Source organism: Heterocephalus glaber, unplaced genomic scaffold (genome assembly GCF_053883595.1).
Source record: "Heterocephalus glaber isolate CG9 unplaced genomic scaffold, H.glaber_assembly_v1.0 deba00000676, whole genome shotgun sequence".
Taxonomy (NCBI): domain Eukaryota; kingdom Metazoa; phylum Chordata; class Mammalia; order Rodentia; family Bathyergidae; genus Heterocephalus; species Heterocephalus glaber.
In genome coordinates this window covers 2,783,905-2,807,892 of record NW_028258156.1, presented here as the reverse complement: position 1 = coordinate 2,807,892, position 23,988 = coordinate 2,783,905, and the positions used below count along the sequence as shown (strand labels likewise).

General features: G+C 35.6%; 1 protein-coding gene across 1 annotated transcript in view; it reads left to right on the top strand.

Moving 5' to 3' along the window:
• The window catches only part of Tax1bp1 (Tax1 binding protein 1), an 85,535-nt gene that overhangs the window by 37,090 nt on the left and 24,457 nt on the right, over positions 1-23,988 (top strand). The window contains exons 5-10 of the mRNA XM_004839499.4: positions 3,496-3,654; positions 10,065-10,213; positions 10,299-10,389; positions 12,551-12,736; positions 22,160-22,384; positions 22,910-23,056. Of these exons, the coding sequence (XP_004839556.1) occupies positions 3,496-3,654; positions 10,065-10,213; positions 10,299-10,389; positions 12,551-12,736; positions 22,160-22,384; positions 22,910-23,056 (957 nt within the window). The remainder of the gene's footprint in view (positions 1-3,495; positions 3,655-10,064; positions 10,214-10,298; positions 10,390-12,550; positions 12,737-22,159; positions 22,385-22,909; positions 23,057-23,988) is intronic.

The window sequence follows — 23,988 nt, the reverse complement described above, 5'->3', positions numbered from 1 at the left end:
TGGAATATGTACAGGTGCAAATTCCCTATGATGATTGTTGTTATTATGAACATCTAAAATGTACCAATAAATGTGTTTTTAAATTTAATTTCTATTTATTATAATAGTAAAACAACTACAAAAAGCCAAAAGTAACAAGAACCTCAAAAGTATTTTCATATCACCTCCAGATGTTGTCATATTCCTGTTCTCCCCCTCTGTGATTCTCTTGCTTTCCTTCATTTTGTTCCTTAGTTTGGCAAATGGAAGACTAAGGCATGAAGCACCACCCTCAACCCCATCCTCCAGGTGTTTCTTAAGCATCCGCATACTGGGGAAGACCTGGTAGCAGCCCATGCACCTAAAGCCAGTATACAGGTCCTCCAGCCCCGAATCCTGGGCCAGATGCTCAGGTGGCTTCTCAGCCTCTTCCCTTTCCTCTTGGCCTTCCCCGTGCAAGCCATTTTCACTGTCAGTTAGGGCATCTCTTAGGCACACAGAAGAGAGGCTGGCTTTTGAAGGGATCTTCTCAGGAAAGGTGATTTTTGCTCTTCTTGTCCTCTTTGCGGGGTCTCCAAATCTTCTTCTGTATCCCTCAAGGAAGCCATACCCCTTATCATTGGGACAGGCTTATAATAAACATTCAGGACTCTTCTTTTCAGTAGATGTTGCAGACTCTGAGGGGTTATTGGCCAAGGAGGAAGGTAAGTGGGAATGTTCCACAAAGGAGAAATTCTCCCTCTCCATCAAATCTTGATTTAAAAGCCTCTTGGAGGATCCAGGACCATCCTGGTCCATAGGAATGCACTTGCTTGAAGAAGAGATGCACGGCAAATGTTCTGAGATGGAGAAATTCTTTCGTGCATCCAGAGTTGAACTTGGGACCATCTCATGTGTCTCAGTGGTATCCTCTGGAGAGTTGTGCAGTTCTGCATCCAAGAATTTGTCTTCATAGGGGAAGTCCCCTGAGACTGAGGAAGAATTGTCCGCCACTTTGTGGCCTTGAGTATGGGCTAGTACCTTGTCTCTACCCTGCAGAACATCTTGTAAATCCAACTTTCCTCTTGTACCCCTTGACTTTTTCACAGGTCGTTTTAAGAGTTTCTTGTGGTGTTTTTTCTTCTCTTTACATTTCATGGTTCAACTCTTTGCAGAATTGCTGATATCAAGTAAGAGTCTGAGACTGTTCTCAGAGAATTGTTAGTAATGATAAGAAATTAAATGTATACACCCAAAATAAAGCAAATAAGACACTATCTGTTCTCCTTCGCAACACTCAGTGTGATACCCTGGTTGGTATGATACCAGTTATCACTAAGGCCTCAGCAGGGTTCTGTGACCTATTGATGACATCCACGGTGTTCCAGGACCCCACTCGTATTCACAGCACTGCAGGATTGCTTAATCTCTTGCCTACGTTTATCTGTCACTGACTTGAACTTTCGTATCCAAAGTGTAATAGATGATATTGATTAAACAAAGGAAATCCTTTGATGTGTCTAGGGATACTGTACTTCTGAATCTTCCCAACCCCAAGGATATGGCAGGACCAGAGAGGATTAGGCTTAGAACCATACTTCTATCATGGAAATTAGTAAATATTACATCATAGTATTGCTATTGAAGTTATCTGGAAATACACATCAGATACATATTTTAATAGAGGTGCATATTTGAGAGTACCTCATAAATCCAAACAGTTCCAGCACTTATTAAATTTCTCTGGCTACTGCGTACATTCTTATGTGTCTTCCCAGTCCAACCTGTGTCCTTTGCCACTCTTCTTCATCACTTCCCTGATAGCTGGGAGAGACTCAGTTTATTTATTTATTTATATATATATTTAACCAATAAATATTTTGCTTCAAATAAAGAGAAATATTTCAAAATATAAATTTGGGGCAGAAATTAGATGTATATACATTCTTATCTAAATTCCCTTAAAGTATTTCTATTTAAGCTTTGGCAAATTTCGTAAAATATGTATGAATTAAATCACTGGGAAGAAGTGGTTTTCTGGTAATGTTTCTATTGCTGCATGTCAAGACGTATTTTCATTTTTTAATCTGCCAATAAATTTTGAGCCAGATTTAATAGTAGTAAATTAATACTATTAACTTTTATGGTTAATATACTTGGCTCTAATTTTCTATTGATTTTATTGCATATTATTTGTTGTAATCTACTGCAAGTCACTTTAAAAATAGGTAAGGTATAAAAAGTTTAATGATTAAATATACTTTTTCCTGTTGAACATTTCTCCTGGAATTTTGATTTGGTCAGTTAGTAAAGGTAAAAGGGTCATTCTGAAAGTTTTTAGCTATTTAAGCCATTTTAGAATTTAAACACTTTGATTCTTTGATCCTGTGAAATTGGAAAACTTAATTTGGGATATATTGGGAAAAAGTGCTTTATTTTATGATATTAATATATGATGTCTACTTTGTGAAGTCTTCCCTCAGAGACTCAGTTATTCTTGGTTGGAAGCAAAGACTTCTTGCTGTAAGAGAAATATTAACCATTTTATTTACTGCTATTTTAGGTACCTTTAATTTAGTAATTTTTTTGCAGTGTTGGGAGTTCAGATTTTCCTGAACTGAGTAACTACTAGTGTTTCCATTAAGAACCACTTATACTTTTAATGTATGTTATAGTCTGAATTTTTGTCATAAAATTTCCATTTTTATATCATTTTAATGTAGCCCAGTAGAAACCCTTATATATATAGAAGCTGTATGTTTTTTCTTGGTACCTTACTTGAAGAACCAAACCTTTAATAGTAATCCCATAGGTGAAGGCCTTATATAACATATGAGGATGTTCTTAATAGATTCAAAGATTGCCCATAGGTTTGGATTTAAGAAGTACATATTTTCTTTTCTTTTCTTTTTCTTTTTGGTACTGGGGATCGAACTCTGGTCCTTGCACTTGCGAGGCAGGCAGCGGAACCACTGAGCTAAATCCCCAGCCCTAGAAGTACACATTTTCTTCCAGATATATTTGATTACTCTAGATAAAAAAGTCCAAGAATGAATTCACTGACAGAATTTAATATGCCTTGTTTTCAATGTGGATTTGAAAATAGATTAGCAGGCAGTCTTATAAATTTCGCTCATTTTGCTGTGTAATAGGTGTTGGAAAATGGCAAGAAAGTGTTCAAATGGGATGGGGAACAAGGGAGGAGGGAGGGAGAAAGGAAGGGACAAGAAAAAAAGTGAAAGTAGAAAAAATGGCAACAAAGCTTTTGTACATGGGGAGGGGAGGGGCCTTGAGGGGAGGAATAAGATAAAATAATAAAATAAATTTCACTCATTGTATTCCTTCTTTTAGTATTTTCTCTTTTGTCCTAACAAAATAAAGTTCAGATTTATGATTCAATTAGTTGGATGATTGATATGAAGTAGGTTGAAAGTAAAAATTATTTCTGTGACTTTTCACTATTTTTTGAGATGGAAAACTAAATTTGTAGAAATATTTTAGGATTAAGAAAATTTACTTGGAATTTTTGTTTTACAGTTGAAAATTGAGAAAATTATGAAAGAAAAAGAAGAATTGTTAAAGGTAATTTCTGTTCTGGAGAAAGAAACAGCACAACTTCGAGAACAAGTTGGAAGAATGGAGAGAGAACTTAACCATGAGAAAGAAAGATGTGAACACCTGGAAACAGAGCAAAAGGTTAGTTGTGTCCTATGTAACTGATTGGAGTTCATGGCATGTTACCTGAAAGCCACATCTTCCAAGACCTGAACCAACTAAAGTGAGTGAAAACCAAGTTCTTGAAGAGATATTTATGCAATAGGTCAGTTCCTGTTAACCTTCAGCTATATTTTCTTTTACGTTTTAAGATGATTAAAATACTTTTAGACTTTTAGTACCAGGCCTGATGAGATTCGTCCCTGACAACTATTTCCAGATGTATTAAATCCAAATCTAGAATACTTGATAGATTTTTGGGGGTGTGGGGGAGATGTTGATATAATTAGAATCAGTAAACACCAAATGAAGGAAAGATAAAGAAATTTAAGTTCCTGAAAAAGCAGAATTCAAAAAAAAAATAAATAAAAAGCAGAATTCAGTGAAGTAGGATGTAGTGTTAGACAAAAGTTTGAATTTTTTTTTTTTTTTTTTTTTTTTTTTTTTTGGTACCGGGGATTGAACTTGGTTCCTTGCGCTTTTGAGGCAGGTAGCAGAACCACTGAGCTAAAGCCCCAGCCCTGAAATTCTTGATATGAGCAATTCTATAAATTATCCCAACATCTAGTTTGAATTAACAGTATTTCTTTCTTTCCTTTTTTTTTTTCTTTTTTTTGGGTACTGGGGATTGAACTCAGGACCTTAACACTTGCCAGGCAGGTGCAACACTGCTGAGCTACATACCTGGCCAGAATTGACAGTATTTTGTTGTTGTTGTTGTTTTTTTGAGACAGGGTCTCATTTTGTAGTTTAGGCTGGCAGCGAACTCAACTATGTAGCCCAGCCTGGCCTCGAACTCGCAGTGATCCTCCTGCCTCTGCCTCCTGAGTGCTGGGACTATAGGCGTGTGCCACCGTGCCTTGGTTCAGTATTTCTTTTTTTTTTTTTTTTTTTGGTACTGGAGATCGAACTCGGGTCCTTGCGGAACCACTGAGCTAAATCCCTGGCCCTGTTCAGTATTTCGTTTTTTTTTTGTTCAGTATTTCTTGAGCAAACAAAAAGTATAAGCAGAAAACAGTGTGACTTCATTAGAGATATAAATGAATTTGAGTAGAAGCCAAAAACCATGAAAGGAATAAAACAGCAGTCACTCATTTTTTTTGTTTATTTAATATTTTCACAAGAAAAGTAATTTGAAGCCAGGTGTGGTGGCACACGCCTGTAATCCCAGCACTTGGGAGGCTGAGGCTGGAGAATCATTAGTGAGACCTTGTCTCAAAAAAAGAAGAAAAGTAATTTGTTAGGTCTGACAAATCTTACATAGATTGTAGTTACATGGATCCTAGCCTCACTTACAGCTAATTGAATATCCTTCACTCTCTTGACAGGATTAAACTATTATTTCCTGAGGGGTGGGTCCATTCCATTATTGTTTTGTCCAACAAAGCCTAGAATAATTGCTTAATAATTGTTAACTGAACCATTACTGTAGTGATTCTTATTTTTATATTCCAATGAAGGCTTATAAATTGCATACCTAAGTAGAGGTAATGTCCAAATTGTTAAATTCTGAAAAGATTTCCCTTGCTTTGTTGTATTTATTTGAGGATTGCTCTTTTAATTAGATGGTAAACGGACCGGGGATTTAGCTCAGTGGTTCCAGCGCCTGCCTTGCCAAGTGCAAGGTCCCTAGTACAGTCCCTGGTACCAAAAAAAAAGGTATTCCCTCAATTTTACTCTTGGAATTCAAGAGCACTTAGTGTCCTGCAGTAGACTGTAGGAAGTAGGATTTCTGTTTGGTTAAGGAGCATTTCTTCATTTGAACTTTTTTTTTTTTTGGTACCGGGGATCGAACTTGGGACCTTGCGATTGCGAGGCAGACACCAGAACCACTGAGCTAACTCCTCCGCCCTCTTTCAGCTTTTGTATGTCAGGAAAAGTCTTTATTCCAGTTTGGTTTTCAGAAGTTATTTTGCTAGGTACAGAATTTTAGATTGACAGATTATATTGTCCTTCCTATTTTCTTTGTTTCTTATATGTGGGGTTTATTGACCTTTGTGTTTGTGAGCTAAAAGTTTTCAACAGAGCTTGAAAATTATTGGCCGCTATTTCTTCAACTGTTTTTTCTGTCTTTTCTCTTCATATGTGTGCTTGAGGTACACATAAGTTTTGTTGCTTAAAATTATGCCATAGTTCACTTATGCCTTTGTTTTCTTACCTATTTTCTCTTGTTTTGGTTTGGAAAGTTCTTTTTTTTTTTTAATGTCTCCAAGTTTGCTAATGTTTTCTTCTGCAGTGTTTAACCTGCCATTAATCTCATCTAGTGTATTTTTCCTTTCAGACACTGTTTTAACCCTAGAAGTTTGGTTTGAGTCTTTTCTATATCTCCCAAGTCTCTGTATGTGCTCTGTTTGGTCTTTCCTCTAGCTTCTTCTTTTCTTTTTTTTTGATTTTGTTTTTGAGATAAGGCCTCAGTATGTAGTTCAGTCTGGCCTTGAACTCACTGTATAGCCCATGCTGGCCTCTAACTCTCAGTGGTGTGCCTGAGTGAGCCTCCTAAGTGCTGGGATTACGTGCATGCACCATCACACCCAGCTCTTCTAGCTTCTTGAACATATGGTATACATATGTTTAAATGGCTTTGTCTAGTAACTATCATTTATGTCAGTTCTGGATCAGTTTTGATTGACTTTTCTCCTCATTATGGGTTATATTTTTCTGCTTCTCTGCAAGCCTAGTAATTTTTTGTTGGATACCACATACTGTGAATTTTACTTTGAGTGTTGTCTCTTTTTTGTATTGCTTAAAGTATTTTTGAGCTTTCTTCTGGCATACAGTTTAGTTACTGGGGAACTGTTTGATCTTTTTGAGCCTTGCTTTCAAGCTTTGTTTGGTACCAGGGTAACATTCAGTCTGAGGCTAATTTCTTCCCTTGTTTCAATTAGAAGATGTTCTAATTGCTCTCCCAAGTATTATGAAGTTTTCCTGTCTGGCTGGTGAGAAAAACCACTGTTTTCTGGCCCTTTTTGAGTTCTTGGCACTGTTCCTGTGATCCTTTTGGGGTGATTCTCTAGCTTGGTTAATTTCTACATACATATGCTGATCAGTTGTCAACTCAGTACTAAAGGGAATTGCCATGCAGTTCTCCAAATTTCTTTTACTACACAAATCTGTTCTTTGATACTCTGTTCTGCAAACCCTGAGAAGTCTTCTAGGCTTCTCTGGAACTCCCTGTTTCCTTCTCCTTAACTGAAGGAGACTAGTGGATTCTACTTTGAGTTTGTCCTTCAGGAAAAATCTATTTGTCCTCTTTAAAGATCTCAAGAGACAGTAATCAGCTGGAGAGGTTGGGCTAACCTCATTTACTGCCCCTCTTTTAGGGATCACAGAGTTTTTTTTCCCTGATGTCCAGTGACTTGGAAGCCATTCTTTCCTATATATTTTTTCAATTTAGTTGTTTCAGGTGGTGAGATTAGTCCAGTCCTTTTTATTTCATTTTGGTATTATTTAAATTGCATTTAGTTGTGTATTTGAGAATCAGAAAAAATGTTTATTTAGAGGAACCACAATATTTTATTCTCAGTTAATCATCTGACATCCTAGTATCAAGGTTTGAAAGCCTTTATGGTTTTCCTGTACATATATGGCATTTTGTTCAGAGCTCTCTATTCTGGTGGTACTCAAAGTTGCTGGTTCACAAACTTTGTTTCTGGTCTATGTTGGAATGAGAAACAGATACTAGAATATATGTGTATATGTGAATATGTTTGCTTCCTTCATTGAGAGACTGTTGTTATGAAAAACTGTTAGGTGAATCCAACAACATGCTTTTGATTTATATTTTGCGAAAAATCCCTGTCTTGATATAACCTGGTAACAAACTGTTGGTGGTCTATACTTGTCCCATAATCGTACCTTTGAGTAGTCTGCTTATACTTTATATATAGTAGTTTGTTTACATTAACAAATGTGAACTTTGTTTCATATTGATTTTAATTGGGCTCAGGAGTACAGATTAGTTCTGTAAGATAATACCCAAGATTACTCAGGTGCAGTTATAAAGGAAGACAAGCATCCAAAAGCCATAATCTATATTAACTTCAAAAAATAAAGTGTAAAATCGATTGGGGATATATCTCAGTGATAGAGCATTTGCTTAGCATGCAAAAGTCTCTGCATTTGATTCCTAGCCTTGTCCCCCCCATTAAAGTATATAATTGGGTGATTTTTAGTATATTTACAGAGTTATACCACCAGCAACACGGTCTAATTTAAGGACATTTTCATCATCACAAAAGAAAACTTGAGCCCATTAGCAGTCACTCTCCAAACCCATTGCCTTCAGCTCTAGGCAACCACTAATCTGATTTCTGTCTCTATATTTGCCTTTTCTGGACATTTCATATAAATGAGATCATAAAAATGTGGCCTTGTATGTCTGGCTTTTTTTCACTTAGTGTAATGATTTTTTGTTCTTTGAGTAGGTTGTTTCAGTATGCTAGGATGTTTGCTCTAGCTTCTAAATTTTTAATTTTTTGGTTTGTTTTTAGTTGCTGCATTTTCTGTTCATGAATCAGATACTTGAAGTAATCTAAAATAGTTTAATTTGGGTATGATCAATGATATATATTTTGTACATTATTACATGGCATAATTAATTTTTTTCTCAATGATACTATATCAAAATCAAGTTGATTTAAATACTAATCAGGATTAATAGTGAATTAAAGTGAAGGAAAAACCAGCAGTGTTCAACAAAAGCCTTTTTTTTTTTTTGAAAAAAAAATCTGTGTAGTGAGTGATTAAAGTCTCCGTGGCATATTTGTTGTTTTTCATGATTATTTAGGGGCCCAACCTCTTTTCATATTGTTCCACTGCCACCTCTTAGGGAATTTAGGTCTTTACGATAGAAACTTGTTCACTATTACATCCTGGTTCCAGTAGGTTGAAAGGGGAAAGAGGTCTTAGACAAAGCATGTTCAATAATCTAAGTTACAGATGTGGAAGTAATATATTCACTTTGCTTATATTCCACTGATGAGAATTTAGTTGGCTATAATTCAGTACGTGAAAAGCTGAGAAATACAGTACTATATAGTTAGGCAGCCATAGGTATTTGTATGGAGAAGGTTGTAATTTGGCAGATAGCCAGCAGTCTGTCACAATACAAATGGAAAATTCTTTGAATTTAGTAGTTTGTGAATGAGATGTTGGAAATATCTCTGATAGTATCATATAACTAAAAGTTCATTAGATAATTTGACCTAATTTTCAATTCTTTTCATGTATAGTTTTAAATAACAGTACTTCATATACACATTAAACTTGAATCTTATAATTTTATAAACCAGGTGGAAGAGACATTATTACAGAGACTTAGAGAAGAGCTTGGTCTAATTCTCACCAGGGTCTTGTTTAAACAGATGTGATAAAAAAGTTTTAAGCCTGGGCCTGGGCCTGGTGGTGCACAGCTGTAATCCCAGTGTTCTGGGAGGCCGAGGCAGAAAAATCTTGAGTGTAAGCCGAGCCTGGGAACTTAATGACTTAGAAGGAGACCCTGTCTCAGAATAAAAAATGAAAAGAATTTGACTTGTGGCTCAATGGAAAGGCCCTGGGTTCAATTCCCTGTACTTGGAGAAAAAATTTTTTTGAAGGTTTTAAATTATCTGTTAGAGCAGAACATTCTATTTCAAGTAGACATTTGGTTTACTTTATATTTATTGTATTATCTTTGAATATTTGTTTAAGCTTCCAAGGCACACTGGCAAGAGATTAGGAACATCACTTTTGGCATTTATTTTAGTGCTTTGATAGCACTTAGTGATGTATACTAGATGTAGGTGTTAACCTTGATAGAGTGTCATATAAGACTAGATTTGTTATTGAGTAACACTGACAAATAAGACACGAAAAGCAAAAGTGACTGTTTTAAATTTCTTATCTCATTTTGTTTCCTACCAAACAAAACTCATTTGGTTTCCTGCTAACTTACTGGAGAAGTTAGTAAAATCAACAGACATGGTGCATGAAGTTTGTGGGGGAGGGAAATATATACATTAGTAGTGTAGTATAAAAAAATGTAAGTATATGCTAACAATTTTCAGCTTAGTTTATAGTCTTGGCTTACAAAGTTTGAAGGGACAAATGTAAGATTATAAGACAACAAAGCCAGGTGTGGTGGTTCAGGCCTGTAATTCCAGCTACTCAGGAGGCATAGGCAGGAGCATTTCAATTTTGAGGCCAGCCTGTGCAACTTACATAGTTACTTAATTGTGTGAAGTGATGTGATGAATACATGTGACACCTTGTCTGAAAATATAAAAAGGGGTTGCAGTGTTACTCAGTGCTGTGTTCAGTCTCCAGTACCACTAACAAATAAAAACATAGAGGTTTGTTGAAGATAGGCAAAGTTACTTTACTGATTGTTTCTCACATACCTTGTTGTTTCCAAGGGTCTCATTGAAGTATCACAAAATTTAAAAATGGAAAATGAAGAGTTTAAGAAGCAGTACAGTGATGCTACATGTAAAGCTCTCCAGCTTGAGGAAGATATTGTGTCAGTGACTCATAAAGCAATTGAAAAAGAAACTGAATTAGACAGGTATGTATGTTGCTTTAAAATAAATAACTTCATTGTTTTAGTAAGTTTTTTTGGTTTATATTAACATTATTTTATCTTGACTCAGTGTAAAGGACAAACTCAGAAAGGCAGAATATGAAAGAGAACAACTTGAGTGTCAGTTGAAGACTGAAAAGGATGAGAAGGAACTTTATAAGGTAACATATTCTTTTCCTTTCTGTTAGTTACCTTTTGCTTTGTACACATTCCTCCATTAGGGTGGTGAGTCAGGAGTTTGAGAGCATCTTAGCTGTGGGTTCTGGCTCCTGGTCTGTTGTATGGTCACCATGTTGGGGAGTTCGCTTGGCCGAGAGGTTTGCTTTCATGATGACTCACTCACAGATTTTACAGCTTTCTGTACAAGGCCTCTCCATGGATGGGCTGCTTGCATGTTTTCACAACATGGAGTCAACTTCCCTGACATGAGCAGCCCCAGGGAGGGGGAGGTCAGAGGAAGTAACAGGCACAGTGTCTATTGCCTTATAAGTTAGTTTTTAGGAAGTTAAGTTGCTGGCAGTTTAGACACTTACGTACTGTCACAGTAGTTTAATGATAACAAGATACTTGTTTATTAGAATTTACATAACCAAATATTTTTAACTTTTAAGAACTTATTTAGCTAGGAAGAACATTAGTTTATTTCAGTGATGATCTTGTTTTAGAGTTTAGCTTTCGGAGAAATCTTCAGAGATTGTCATTTTTACAGAAGTATCCTCACTGCTAATGAGTCTTCACCTTTTGAAGTTTCTTTTTTAAGCATTCCTACAGTGTAGCTAGCTTAAGGGTCAATCATGTCGTGGGTGCAAATTGAGACGATTTTTTTTCTTTTCTTTTTTTTTGAGACAGGGTCTTAAATTATGTAGCCCAAGCTAGCCTTAAACTCAGAGCTGTCCTCCTGCCTCAGCCTCCTGAGTGCTGGGATCACAGGGGTGTACCGTGCTCAGCCCAGAGACTAAATTTTCTGAAGTAGCTAATAAACATTCTTGAAGGAAGTTCCAGATGAGGAACTTTAAGAACATTGAGTTGTCAGCTTCATTTTGCACTTTCATGAGCCGATGATATAAAACTTGGGGGAGTTTTATTTATTTATTTATTTTTGATACCGGGGATCGAACTCAGGTCCTTACACTTGCAAGGCAGGCAGTGGAACCACAGAGCTAAATCCCTGGCTCTGGAGAGTTTTAAAAGTGATCTGGAAAGACGTTGACTGCTGACACCTTCAGAGAAGCAGGAGTTACAGTCTATCATTATGAATGGAAATTAGCCTCCCAGTTTCCTGTACGTTTAAAGAATGAAGTGTGAGCTAGGCATGGTGGTGGAAGGCCAAGGCAGGAGGATGGCAAGTTCAAGCCTGGCTTGAGCAACTCATGGACTTAGCAAGACCCTGTCTCAAACTAGGAAATAAGGGTTGGGATGTAGCTTTAGTATGAAGGACCTGGGTTCAATACCCAGTAAACCTTCACACCATGAAGTGCAAGGAGTAATTCATATCTCTCTAGTACTCTTTTTTTTTGTTGTTGTTACTGGGGATCGAACTCAGGACCTTGCACTTGTGAGGCAGGTGGCAGAACCACTGAGCTGAATCCCCAGCCTTTTCTCTAGTACTCTTTAACCAAAGCAAGATACCCTTGCTAGTGGACACTGGGTGTTTATATTCTTTATAATTCCAGTTGTTGAATTTGATTTATGTATCTGTTATGAGCAGATAAGTAGTAGCCAGAGTTCATGGGAAAATCAATATTGTTGGGTTAATTAACTTAAAAAATGTGTTTTTAGACACTTGGGAAGTAAATGACAGCACTGTGACAGCAAAAGATTGAATTGCTTCAGATAATGTTTTTTAGTGTACCCTTTCTAGTTTTCCAGAATTTGGTCATGCCTTCATATCTGGATATGCCTGTAACATGTTTCCCCAAAAGAACAATTGGATCCCCTTACATTTCAAAAGAGAACCTAACATCATTAAATCAAAGGAATTTTTCGAGATCAGGAAAAATACTTAGAAGATGTTATGTGTGTGAGGGGGGCTTAGGAAAGCTGTGTTCTCCTATATGCTTAGGTAGTCATTTGGCAGAATTTGGGTCTCCTTACTCCTAGTCCCTCTATTGATCATTTTTGAATTAGAATTATAAATAATGTTTTGTTTTTTGTTTTTTTTTGGTACCGGGGATCGAACTTGGGTCCTTAGCTTGCGAGGCAGGCGGTGGAACCACTGAGCTAAATCCCCGGCCCAATAATGGTATTTTAAATTTTGAGTAATTCAACTTAGGTCATGGATCTAGAAAGAAATATTCTTGACATTTTCAAACACTGTTACAGGTACATTTGAAGAATACAGAAATAGAAAATACTAAACTTGTGTCAGAGGTCCAGACTTTAAAGAATTTAGATGGAAACAAAGAAAGCACAATCGTTCATTTCAAAGAAGAGATTGGCAGACTTCAGTTGTGCTTGGCTGAGAAGGAAAACATGCAAAGGGCTTTTCGGCTTACAACCTCAAGTAAAGTAAGTACTTCGTAATATGTATTTGAAGATTAAAAAGTCTTTATTAAATGTGTGCAGTGATTGTTTTTATTATTTTTAATTCTCTTACCCACTTCTTTTGAAAAAGTTTAGAACCAGAAAAGTTGAAAGAATGGAACAACGAATACTCTGAAATATTTTGCTATTCTTTCTTTTATCTTCCCCATTTATGATTTTTTTTGTGTGTGCTATTTGAAAGTTAGTTACAGGACTTGTGGTAATTTACCCTAAATGTTGTAGCATGAAAAAGTATATTCTTTAGTATAACCATAATGCTGTTATCACTTCTAAGACTTTAATAATGATTAGGATAATATTAATTCATTGATTCTTATGTATACCTATTCTGTATTCCAATTCAAAATATAATCTTATATAACAAATTTTTTTGATTCAGTGGTAGTCAGAGATTAAACATTAATTTGATTGTTATATTTTTAGTCTGTTTTAATCTGGAATAATATTTTTATATTTTTATGACACATATAGAGGCTGATAAAAATGTGTGTATCTAAATTTTAAAAATTTATTACATTAAAAGACACATGGGCCAGGGATTTAGCTCAGTGGTTCCAGCGCCTGCCTTGCAAGCACAAGGACCCGATTTCGAGCCCCAGTACCAAAAAACAAAACAAAACAAAACAAAAAAAAGACACATTGCCATTAACCCCCCCAAAAATACTTCCCTTCACATCTAACACACTTATCCTGTCATTCTTGCCACTTTCTAAAGCAGTTATGGAAGCACTCATTTTTTTTTTTTATTAAATTCTTTTATTGGTACATTGTAGGTATACAACACAATTACATTTCTCATTGGGAATTGTACCTTTACATAATGCATCTTGGTTCTTATTTTTTCCCCATTCCTAGCCCTCCCTTCACGCCCTCCACCCTTCCCTATTTACAAAGACTTTATTTCCATTTTTTCCATTTCTCAGCATTTTTCCTTTCCTTTCTTTCCTTTCCCCTGCCCCTCCCACTACCCCTACCCCTTTGGACCTTTTCTTCCTATTTTGCATTATTGATTATTCATTCTAATCATTGGTACATTTTAGGTATACAATGTAATGACATTCCTCATTGGAAATTTGCACCTTTACATAATCTCTCTTGGTTCTTATTTTTCACCCTTGCCCAGCCCTCCCTTCAACCCCTCCAGTCCTCCCTATTTACAAAGATTTTGTTCCTGTTTTTCCATTTTCTCATATTAATCCCATTCCCTTCTATCCTTTCCCCTAGCCCTCCCACTTCCTTCCCCTTTGCCCCTTTTCTTCCTATTTCACATTACCTATTATACATTTTAGTCCTTATTTACACTTTCAGTTTCTCACACCAGAGAGACTATTCGGTATTTATACATTGTGTCCTATTGATTTCACTTAAGAGTATCGCCTCAATGTGCATCCACTTAGCTATAAATGTCTCTAATTTCTCATTTTTTATGGCTGAGTAGTACTCCATTTTATTAAAAAACCACATTTTCTTGATCCAGTCTCCAGTTGATGGGCATTTGGGCTGTTTCCAAGTTTTAGCTATCACAAACTGTGCTGCTATGAACATGGGCACACATATATCACTGTGGTATGATTCTTTTAATTCTTTGGGGAAGATCCCCAGCAGTGGAATAGCGGGGTCAAATGGGACTTCCAGTCCTAGTTCTTTGAGGTATCTCCACACTGATTTCCACAGTGGTTGCACCAGTCTACACTCCCACCAGCAGTGGAGCAGGGTTCCTCTTTCCCCACAGCCCCACCAGCATTTGTTATTGGTTGATTTCATGATAGCAGCCATTCTTTCTGCAGTGAGGTGGAATCTCAGCATTGTTTTCATTTGCATCTCTCGAATGACCAGTGATGTTGAGCATTTTTTCATGTATTTATTTGCTATTTCTACTTCTTTGTGTGAGAAATGTCTATTCATTTCAAATGCCCATTTTTGGATTGGGTCTTTAAATTTGGGAGGTCTGATCTTCTTAAGTTCTTTATAGATTTGAGACAGTAGACCTTTGTCTGAGGAAGAGCAGGTGAAGATTTTTTTCCCACATTGTAGGTTGTCTCTTCACACTGCTGGTGGTTTCTCTTGCTGTGCAGAACTTTTTTAGTAAGAAGAGATCCCACTTGTTGATTGTTTGTGCTAGTTCACAGTCAACTGAGGTTTTGTTCATAAAATCTTTTCCTACACCGATGTCTTCAGGGGTTCTACCTAACCTCTGTTCCAACTGGTTCAGAGTTTCTAGTTTAATATTTAGATCTTTAATCCATTTTGATTTTAGTTTAGTGCATGGTGAGAGATACAGGTCTAGTTTTAATCTTTGGCAAGTTGAAGCCCAATTTTTCCAGGACCATTTATTAAAGAGGCTGTCTTTCCTTCAGTGAGGGTGTTTGGCTCCTTTATCAAAGATGAGATGGCTGAGTGTGTCTGTCGTTGTTTCTGCATCTTCTAATCTGTTCCACTGGTCCTCAAGTCTGTTTCTTTGCCAGTACCATGCTGTTTTTATCACAGTAGCTTTGTAGTAGAGTTGCAGGTTGAAGATTGTGATACTCCCTGCCATGTCTCTGTTACCTAGAATTGCTTTTACTATTCTGAGTCTCTTCTTGTTTCAAATGAATTTTTGGATTGTTTCCTCAAGGTCCATGAAGTATGCACTGGGATCTCAATTGGAATTGCATTAAATCTATATAGCAGTTTTGGAAGTATGGGCATTTTCACTCTATTAATCCTTCCTACCCAGGAGCAGGGGACGTCTGTCCATTTTCTGATATCATCTTCAATCTCTCTTTTCAGAGTGCCATAGTTCTCAGAGAAGAGGTCTTTTATTTCTTTCATTAGGCTGATTCCTAGGTATTTCAGTTTTTTGGATGCTATTGTGAAAGGAATTATTTGCCCTATTTCTCTCTCAGTGAGTCTGCCGTTGGTGTAGAGGAAAGCTATTGATTTTTGTGTGTTGACCTTGTAACCAGCTACTTGACTGAATTTGGTTATTAAGTCTAGAAGACTTTTGGTGGAGTTCTTGGGGTTTTCTATATAGAGTATCATGTCATCTGCAAATAATGACAATTTGACTTCTTCATTTGCTATCTTTATTCCTTTTATTTCTTTCTCTTGTCTAATTGTCGTGGCTAATGTTTCCAGAACTATATTGAACAAGAGCAGTGATAGTGGACATCTTTGTCTTGTTCCTGATTTGAGTGTGAAGGATTTCAGTTTTTGACCATTTAGTATGATATGGCTGTTGGTTTTCTCATGGATGGCTTCTATCAGTTTGAGGTAGAGACCATCTATTCCAATTTTTTGTAGTGTTTTTATCATAAATGCATGTTGGATTTTGTCAAATGCTTTTTCTGCATCTATTGAGATAATCATATGGTTTTTGTGCTTGGCTCCATTGATATAGTGTATTATATTGATTGATTTGTGTATATTGAACCATCCCTGCATCCCTGGGATGAATCCCACTTGATCAGGGTGTATGATCTTCTTGATGATCTTCTGCATTCTGTTTGCCATTATCTTATTAAGGATTTTTGCGTCTATGTTCATTAGTGAGATTGGCCTATAGTTCTCCTTTTTGGTTGGGTCTTTCTCTGCTTTGGGGATCAAGGTGATGCTTGCTTCCAGGAATGAATTTGGGAGTATTGCTTCCCTTTCAATTTCATTGAAGAGTTTAAACAGTAGTGGCAGTAGTTCCTCTCTAAATGTCTTGTAGAATTCAGCAGTGAAGCCATCAGGGCCCAGGCTTTTCTTAGTTGATAAGTTTTTAATTACCTTTTCAATTTCATTGGTTGATATTGGGTTGTTCAGAATTTTTAGGTCTTCTTCGTTCAATTTTGGTAATTCATATGTATCTAGGAATCTGTCCATTTCTTCTGTGTTGTCCATCTTATTGGCATGTAGGTTCTGGAAGTAGGTATTGATGATCCTCTGGATTTCTGCTGGGTCTGTTGTAATTTCACCCTTTTCATTCCTAATTGCATGGATTTGGGCCTTTTCTTTTTCTGACAAGGTTGGCTACGGGTTTGTCAATTTTGTTGATTCTTTCGAAGAACCAACTCTTGGGGAAGCACTCATTCTTGAGGGGCTTTACAAGATACAATAAAAAATATGGTGAATTTCACAGTAAGGGCCATCCAACAGAAAGGCAGGCTTGTAAATACATTATGGTGAGTTCCCATCCACCTAATTCACTGAATCTGGTACCATGTGACCTCTGGCTCTTCCCCAAAGTCAAAATGACTATGAACAGTAAATGTTTTGCACTGATTCAGGATATTGAGGTGGCTATGATAGTGTGCCTAAAGACACTCACAAAAGAAGGCTTCTAGAACTGCTTCAGAAAGTGGCAAGAATGATGAGATAAGTGTGTTTGAAGTGAGGCGGAATCGTTTAAAAGAAATTAATGGCAATGTGTCTTTTACTGCAATATATTTTTTTAAATACCACTTAATAGTCACTGTATTCTTTTGATCACATCTCATATTTTGTATGTTGGGGTTTGATCCCAGAGCCTCACATTGCTTGGGAAGTGCTATAGTACTTAACTGTCTCCCCAGCCTGGCATATAATTTTGAAGACATAAGGCTTGTCTGAAACAGTGTTCCATAATCTGGATTTGTCTATTATTTCATCATGGCTGGACTTAGGTCAAATATTTTTCCCAAGAAAAAAATGTAGTTGGGGGCCGGGGATTTAGCTCAGTGGTTTCATCGCCTGCTGCGGAAGAGCAAGGACCCAAGTTCTATCCCTGGTACCAAAGAAAAAAAAAAGAAAAGAAAAGATGTAGTTGACAGCAGCCGTATCGAAAGTCAGAGGTCATTCCATTCTTAATGATAAATTTGGTAATTTGTTTAAAGTTATGTCTGGTTGTTATACAGATACTTTTCTTTTCCCTTTTTGTGGTTATTAAGCAATTTGTAGGCTAGTGCTTGGAGATCATGTGGTTATATTGTTCTCAATAGACTTTATACCTCGTGATTTTATTATCCTTTGATAATCCTCACCTGTATTAGTTATTATATTAATGGTTGCAAAGTAGTGCTTTAAATTCCATCATTACTTTTATATTTATTAGCAGGTAATTTATAATGAGGTTTGTATTACTCCCTTTCTCCCCCTTTAAAAATATCACTAGGGATGTATGTATTCCTTTTTGTTCAGAGTTTTATTGTATATTATCATGATTATTCTTTTTCACACCCAAATTTAGCCAGAGGATCCTTTTAAATCCTGCTTTTGTTATGTCTCTGTGTTAGTTACTTTTTTTGCATTGCTGAGACAAAATACCCAATACCCAAAGTTAAGGGGGGAAAGGTTCATTTGGTTTACAGTTTGTAGAGGTTTCAGTCCATAATCAGCTGGTTCCAAGGAAGGGTGGCAGAGTGGCAACAGTTCATGGCAAGACAGGAAAAGGGACAAGAGACCTTAACTGCCTTTCTGCCTCCTTTATCTTATTTAGACTATGGAGTGCGCCTAGCACTCACGCCCTTAATCCTAGTCCCCTCGGGCCTAGCTCCGCCATGAATCAATCACACACTCTAGATCAATCACACACTCTAGATTCAGTCTCTGTAGTGCTTTGAATGCTTGCTTTATGGCACAGTTGTATATTTTGGCTTCGGGCTGTCCCTTAGAAATACTATCATTTCTCTGAGAAATCCTGACTCTTTTAGTAGAGAATGAAAATTTTTTTTCTTTTGGTTGGATATAGAATCCTAGGTCACATGCTAGGCAAGCACTCTACCACTGAGCTACATCCCCAGCCCAGGAATGGAAGTTTGAAACCAAGAACTGGATCTTGGGCCGGGGATTAAGCTCAGTGGTTCCGTCAGGTCCCAGGTTCGATCCCTGGTACCAAAAAAAAAAAAAAAGAAAAGAACTGGATCTTGTTACTACTGTAATAACTGTAATAGGGCATTCTCTGCATTTCCAGTGACTTTTTAGATCTTTGTATTGATATCTTCAACTCACATCTAGTCAGTCAGTGTCTTTATGGTTCTTCACTTTCCTCCTTTCCATATTTATATTCTTTTCCCATTGTGAGAACTTTTTGTTTCCAAAACATTATTCATGTGTTCTGTCCAGTTACATATACCAGCAGTATCAGAATTACTGTGAGTGTTACTTCCAATAATAAGTCTACTAAATAAAATTAAGCTTTTTTTTTTTTAGCTCTTGTTTCAATGTAATTCTCTGAGGATGTATGGAATGCCATGTTCATGAGTAACTTGAATTAATTTTTATATATTTATAAATTTGTTATACAGTGAAAGATTTGCTTTTTCCTTTTTTGATTTAATTTTATTTTTTGAGTGTATAAGCAATTTTATTTTTCAAAAGTCAAAATGATTTAAAAAATTTACTCACATCTCAGTCTCTTCCCTATTTTTTTTTTTTTTTGTACTTATGCCTTTAGGTAAACATTTTCATTACTTTTTAGTTTATCTTTCCTATGTCTCTTTTTGGAAAAATAAGCTTTTATGTGCATATGTGCAGCAGGCATGTATTTTTTTCTTTATCCTCCTCTTAAAAAAAAAAATAGCAGGGCCAGGGATTTAGCTCAGTGGCACTGCACCTACCTTGCAAGTGCAAGGTCCTGAGTTTGACACCAAGTACCAAAAAAAAAAGTACTACTATCTATACTCTTGTACCTTCCGTCTTTTCATTGGACAATATAAATTGTCATTCATGTCAGTTCATAGAGATACTAATTTTTTCCAATGGCTGCATAGTATTCCATTATGCAGATTTACCTTGATTTATTCCTTATCTTTTATGGGATGAGTATTAGGTTGTTTTTAGTATTTTACTATGAAATATACCAGACATAGTTAGTATAATACCTGAAATGTTAGAAGTGCATGACATTTAGAATTAATGATTAAGCCCCAAGTTGTTCTTTTAATCTAGCAGATTGCAAATATAAATGCAAGAAGTATATTTGATTATTTGTTATGTAATAAGATGCTAAAATATCTCTAGGCATCATTTTGCTATTTAAGCAAGATTTCTGTAAGAAAAAATGTAATTATGGAAGTATCTGGGAGAAAATACTAATTGTTAAAACTTTTTAGATTACAAAAGCAATCTGAGATCATGATTATAAAATAATTTAAACAGTTGCATGAAGGTGTAAAGTAAAAGGTTCTCCTTTCCTAAATAGGACATTGTAGAATTTTTTATTTTTCTGGAAACCTTCACTGAATGTGAACATATATTTATATTTTAACTCAAATGAGAATATATAATATGTAGTGTTCCAAAGCTACTTTTTAAAAAACCTTACAGAATGTCTAGATATCTATATGAGGAGTACATATATATACATCTTTCTCATTCATGATAACAGCTACATATTATTTCTTGTTTGGTTTTTTTTGGTACCAGAGATTGAACTAAGGACCCTGTGCCTGCAAGACAGGTGGCGGAACCACTGAGCCAAACCCCCCGCCCAAATATTATGATCATTTTTTTTTTTTTGTACCAGGGATCGAACTTGGGACCTTGCGCTTGCAAGGCAGGCAGTGGAACCACTGAGCTAAATCCCTGACCCTATTTCTTGTTTTTATTTAACAGCTGTGTAGTATAAAATTGTTTTTAGTTGTTTACTATCTTTAGTCCCCCCTCCCCCCACTGAAAATCAAACTGGAGACCTTGTGCTTGCCAGGCAGGAGTGGCATCGCTGAACTACATCCCCAGCCCTACCTTTGGTTCTTATAAGCATGTATGAACATCTTTGTACAGATACCTAGGCACATGTCTAAATCTGTAGAATAAATTCGTTAAAGTAGAATTGCTAGGTCAATGAATACATTTTGATAGTTATTTTCAAATTGCCTTTCAAGAGATACTGTATTGATTTTTATTCCTAACAATAGTGTATGGATATCCTACACTTTGTAATGGCTGTATAGACTTTCATTATGTGGAGTAGTATGTCATAATTTATTTATACACTTTCATCTTATTAGACGTTTTAGTTTCTTAATGATTTTTTATTATTTTTACATTTTACAGAATCTTCCTGTAAATCTAAACCTATCTATATTCATACCCTTTTATAATTGTTTTAGATACTTATGAAGACAAAATTGCTAGATCAAAAGCCAAGAGAATTTTTAAAGTATTGAGTGCTGAAAAAGCTTGTTGAGAAAGTTACAGTGTAGATAAGTCTAATTGTGAGTGCCAGTTTCTGTAGATCCACTTAAGTACTGATGTGACTGTTTTTTAACTTACGTCAATTTGAAAGAAAGTGTATGATATTTGTTTTAACTTTTGATTGTTGATGAGTTGCATTTTTATTTTATTTAATTTATTTATTTATTTTTGAGTTGCATTTTTATGCATTATAGACATTTCCTTTGTTAAAAATGTTTTCATGTTCATGTTTTTAACTTTTTTTGGTGTGGGGATGTTTCCTTTTTTATTGATTGGAAAAGTTGCTTATATCAGATAGTAGTATACCTTTTTTGCATATATTACAAATAATTTTTCTCTATTTTTGTCCCTTTTTTTTGGTACCAGAGATCGAACTCAGGATCTTGTGCTTGGGAAGCAGGCATGGTGCCACTGAGCTAAATCCCAGGCCCTTTTGTCCCTCTGCTGACATAAAAGTTGACAGTATTTGTTTAGTTAGAACTATTAGTTTTATGCCTACAAAGATTTTTTTATCTACCCCAGCATCACACAAATAATCATTTATATTTTCTTCTTTTTAAAAACCAACATTGGATTGCATTTTTTCTGATTTTGCATTTTTTTTTAGTACAGAGATAAAAACAGGAAACTTGGAATACATTACATTTATTGTATCCATAATATCTAATTCATATTAGAGGAAATGGCTTTATCATGACAATTTTAACTTTTTAATGGTAGTTCTAGGTTTTAAATTATTTTTTATTTTTCCAGTACCTCATCTTTACAATCTGTATAACAATATTTTGCTTTTAAAACTAAGTTTTAAATCTATTCTGTGTTTTCATGGTAGGCTAAATATTTCATTACTGTGTTTCTTAGATTAAAAAGTGAGAAATGTCTTTTAATCAGCGTTTGTGGTGTTACAAAGAATTTTTTGATACTGTTTTTATTATAATCATAAAAAACAAGGGTCAGTAGTTCCAGCTGGAGAAATTCCGGGGAGCTTTCGAGTCTTAGGAGCTTTCACTTGAATCTTAGCAGGACTTTAAGCACTGGGTTTGTCACCCGAGTCCCTGTCCTTCAGTTTCCACATGCATGAAGCATAGTGACAGTGTACCCAATATAGGGTACTTATATGGGGAATCCAAAACAAAGTCACATCTTCAGTTTTTATAGACACGTACTTAATGTAAGTTGAGAGATGTATTACTGTATTTAATTTAATTGTTTTTGCTTTTTATACTAATATATATATCTGCCTTTCTTTAGGAAGATACATTCTTGTTAAAAGAACAGCTTCGTAAAGCAGAGGAACAAGTTCAGGCAACTCGACAAGAAGTTGTCTTTCTGGCTGAAGAACTTAGTGATGCTGTGAATGTGCGAGATAAAACAATAGCAGATTTACATACTGTGCGCTTGGAAAACGAAAAAGTGAAAAGGCAGTTAGCTGATGCACTGGCAGAACTTAAACTAACTGCTGTGAAAAAAGATCAGGTAAGAAAGTTAAGTTTGAATTTCTGTGCTGATCCAAAAACCACTGTAAGAGTAAATTACATTAAAATTAAGTCAAGTCAGATTCCTGTTGAGAAAACTTAAAAATTCCATTCAGTATTTGGTCATTGTAACTTCTTGGGTTGAAATTAACGTAAGCATCAAGAAAAACTTCTGTAAGCATAATTCCTAATCTGTTAATAACAGACTGCTCTGTCCTTAAATATTTTTGATGTCAAGTATATATTGCTTGGTTTGGAATTTCTTGCTATGAGTTATGTAAAAGTATTATGGTTAAGAGAGTAATTATTGCTCCTCAAGAGGGAGATTATTTTTCTCTAGTTTTTAAAATGAACCTTAGTCTAATAAGAATAGAAAGCTGGATTTATTAGGGGGAGTTACTGTAGCTCTGTAGCCCAAAACTAATAAAAAGTAAAATCCAGAAAAAAGTGAAATTAAGATTTATTATTACATTATGAGATATCAAATTTTTATCTGTCTTAAAGGATGTGTTTATTTTTTTTTTAGGAAAAGACTGACACACTGGAACATGAACTTAGAAGAGAAATTGAAGATCTGAAACTCCGTCTTCAGATGGCTGCAGATCATTATAAAGAAAAATTTAAAGAATGCCAGAGGCTCCAAAAACAAATAAACAAACTTACAGAACAATCAGTAAGTATCTTTGACTTCATATTTCCTTTATTAACATTTTTGTTTTCAAATAAGATTTATGATCTGCTTAATGTCAACCTTTTGAATGTAGTTATTTCTTGATTTCAAGTGATTGGCCTAATATTTAATGGTAATTTTTCTTTTTTAAATCTGGAGTTTTATTTACTGGAGAACCAACAAAGGAAGCAAGGGCAGCAACAAGAAGAAACAGCTCTTTTTAGACCATTTCTAAGTTCTTGATGAATAGCTTTGTCAGTTGCACTCAGTACATATTCAATCTCATTGTGACAAAGATACCTTTTCTCATTGGTGTTCACCATGGATCCATCCCTAGGGTTTTACATGTCATTGCTTTCTCAGTTGTCATTGGTGAGTTCTTCCATCCTGCTCAAACCCCCCAGATTAGGAAGAGTTAAAAAATGTTAGGTAATTCTTTGGTATTTCATTTGAGAGTAGGGGGGATGATTGGTAATAAAGCAAAGAAAAAAGGTTTTTGAGGGGTATGTGTGTATTAATATGGGTCCTTAAATTGTACTTAAATACAAGGCTTGCCATATGAAAGAATCTTTGAAGTATAGAAGAAACGTATTTGAAATCTGGAAGTGCAAGTGGGACCACAGTTGTTTTTATACTACATACTACTTGATACAGATATTTTTCTGGTCTTGCTTTTTGAAATCTGAAAGAAGACAAAAGAGCAAGGAAGAAGGCATGTGGTAAAAGTAGGAAGGCTTTCTTGAAAAAAATATTACAATTTAAATATGGCTCATTTGCATAGATTTGTGGTTTGTGGCCTTTTGAACACATTTTGACTTTGTAGCAGAAAACTTGTGAGATTTCTATGAAAGACTGTGGTTTTGGTGATTTCACACTAAAAAGTCAAGTTACTTTTCTTTTGCCAGATTTAGATCAATTAGGAGAGTGATGTGTGC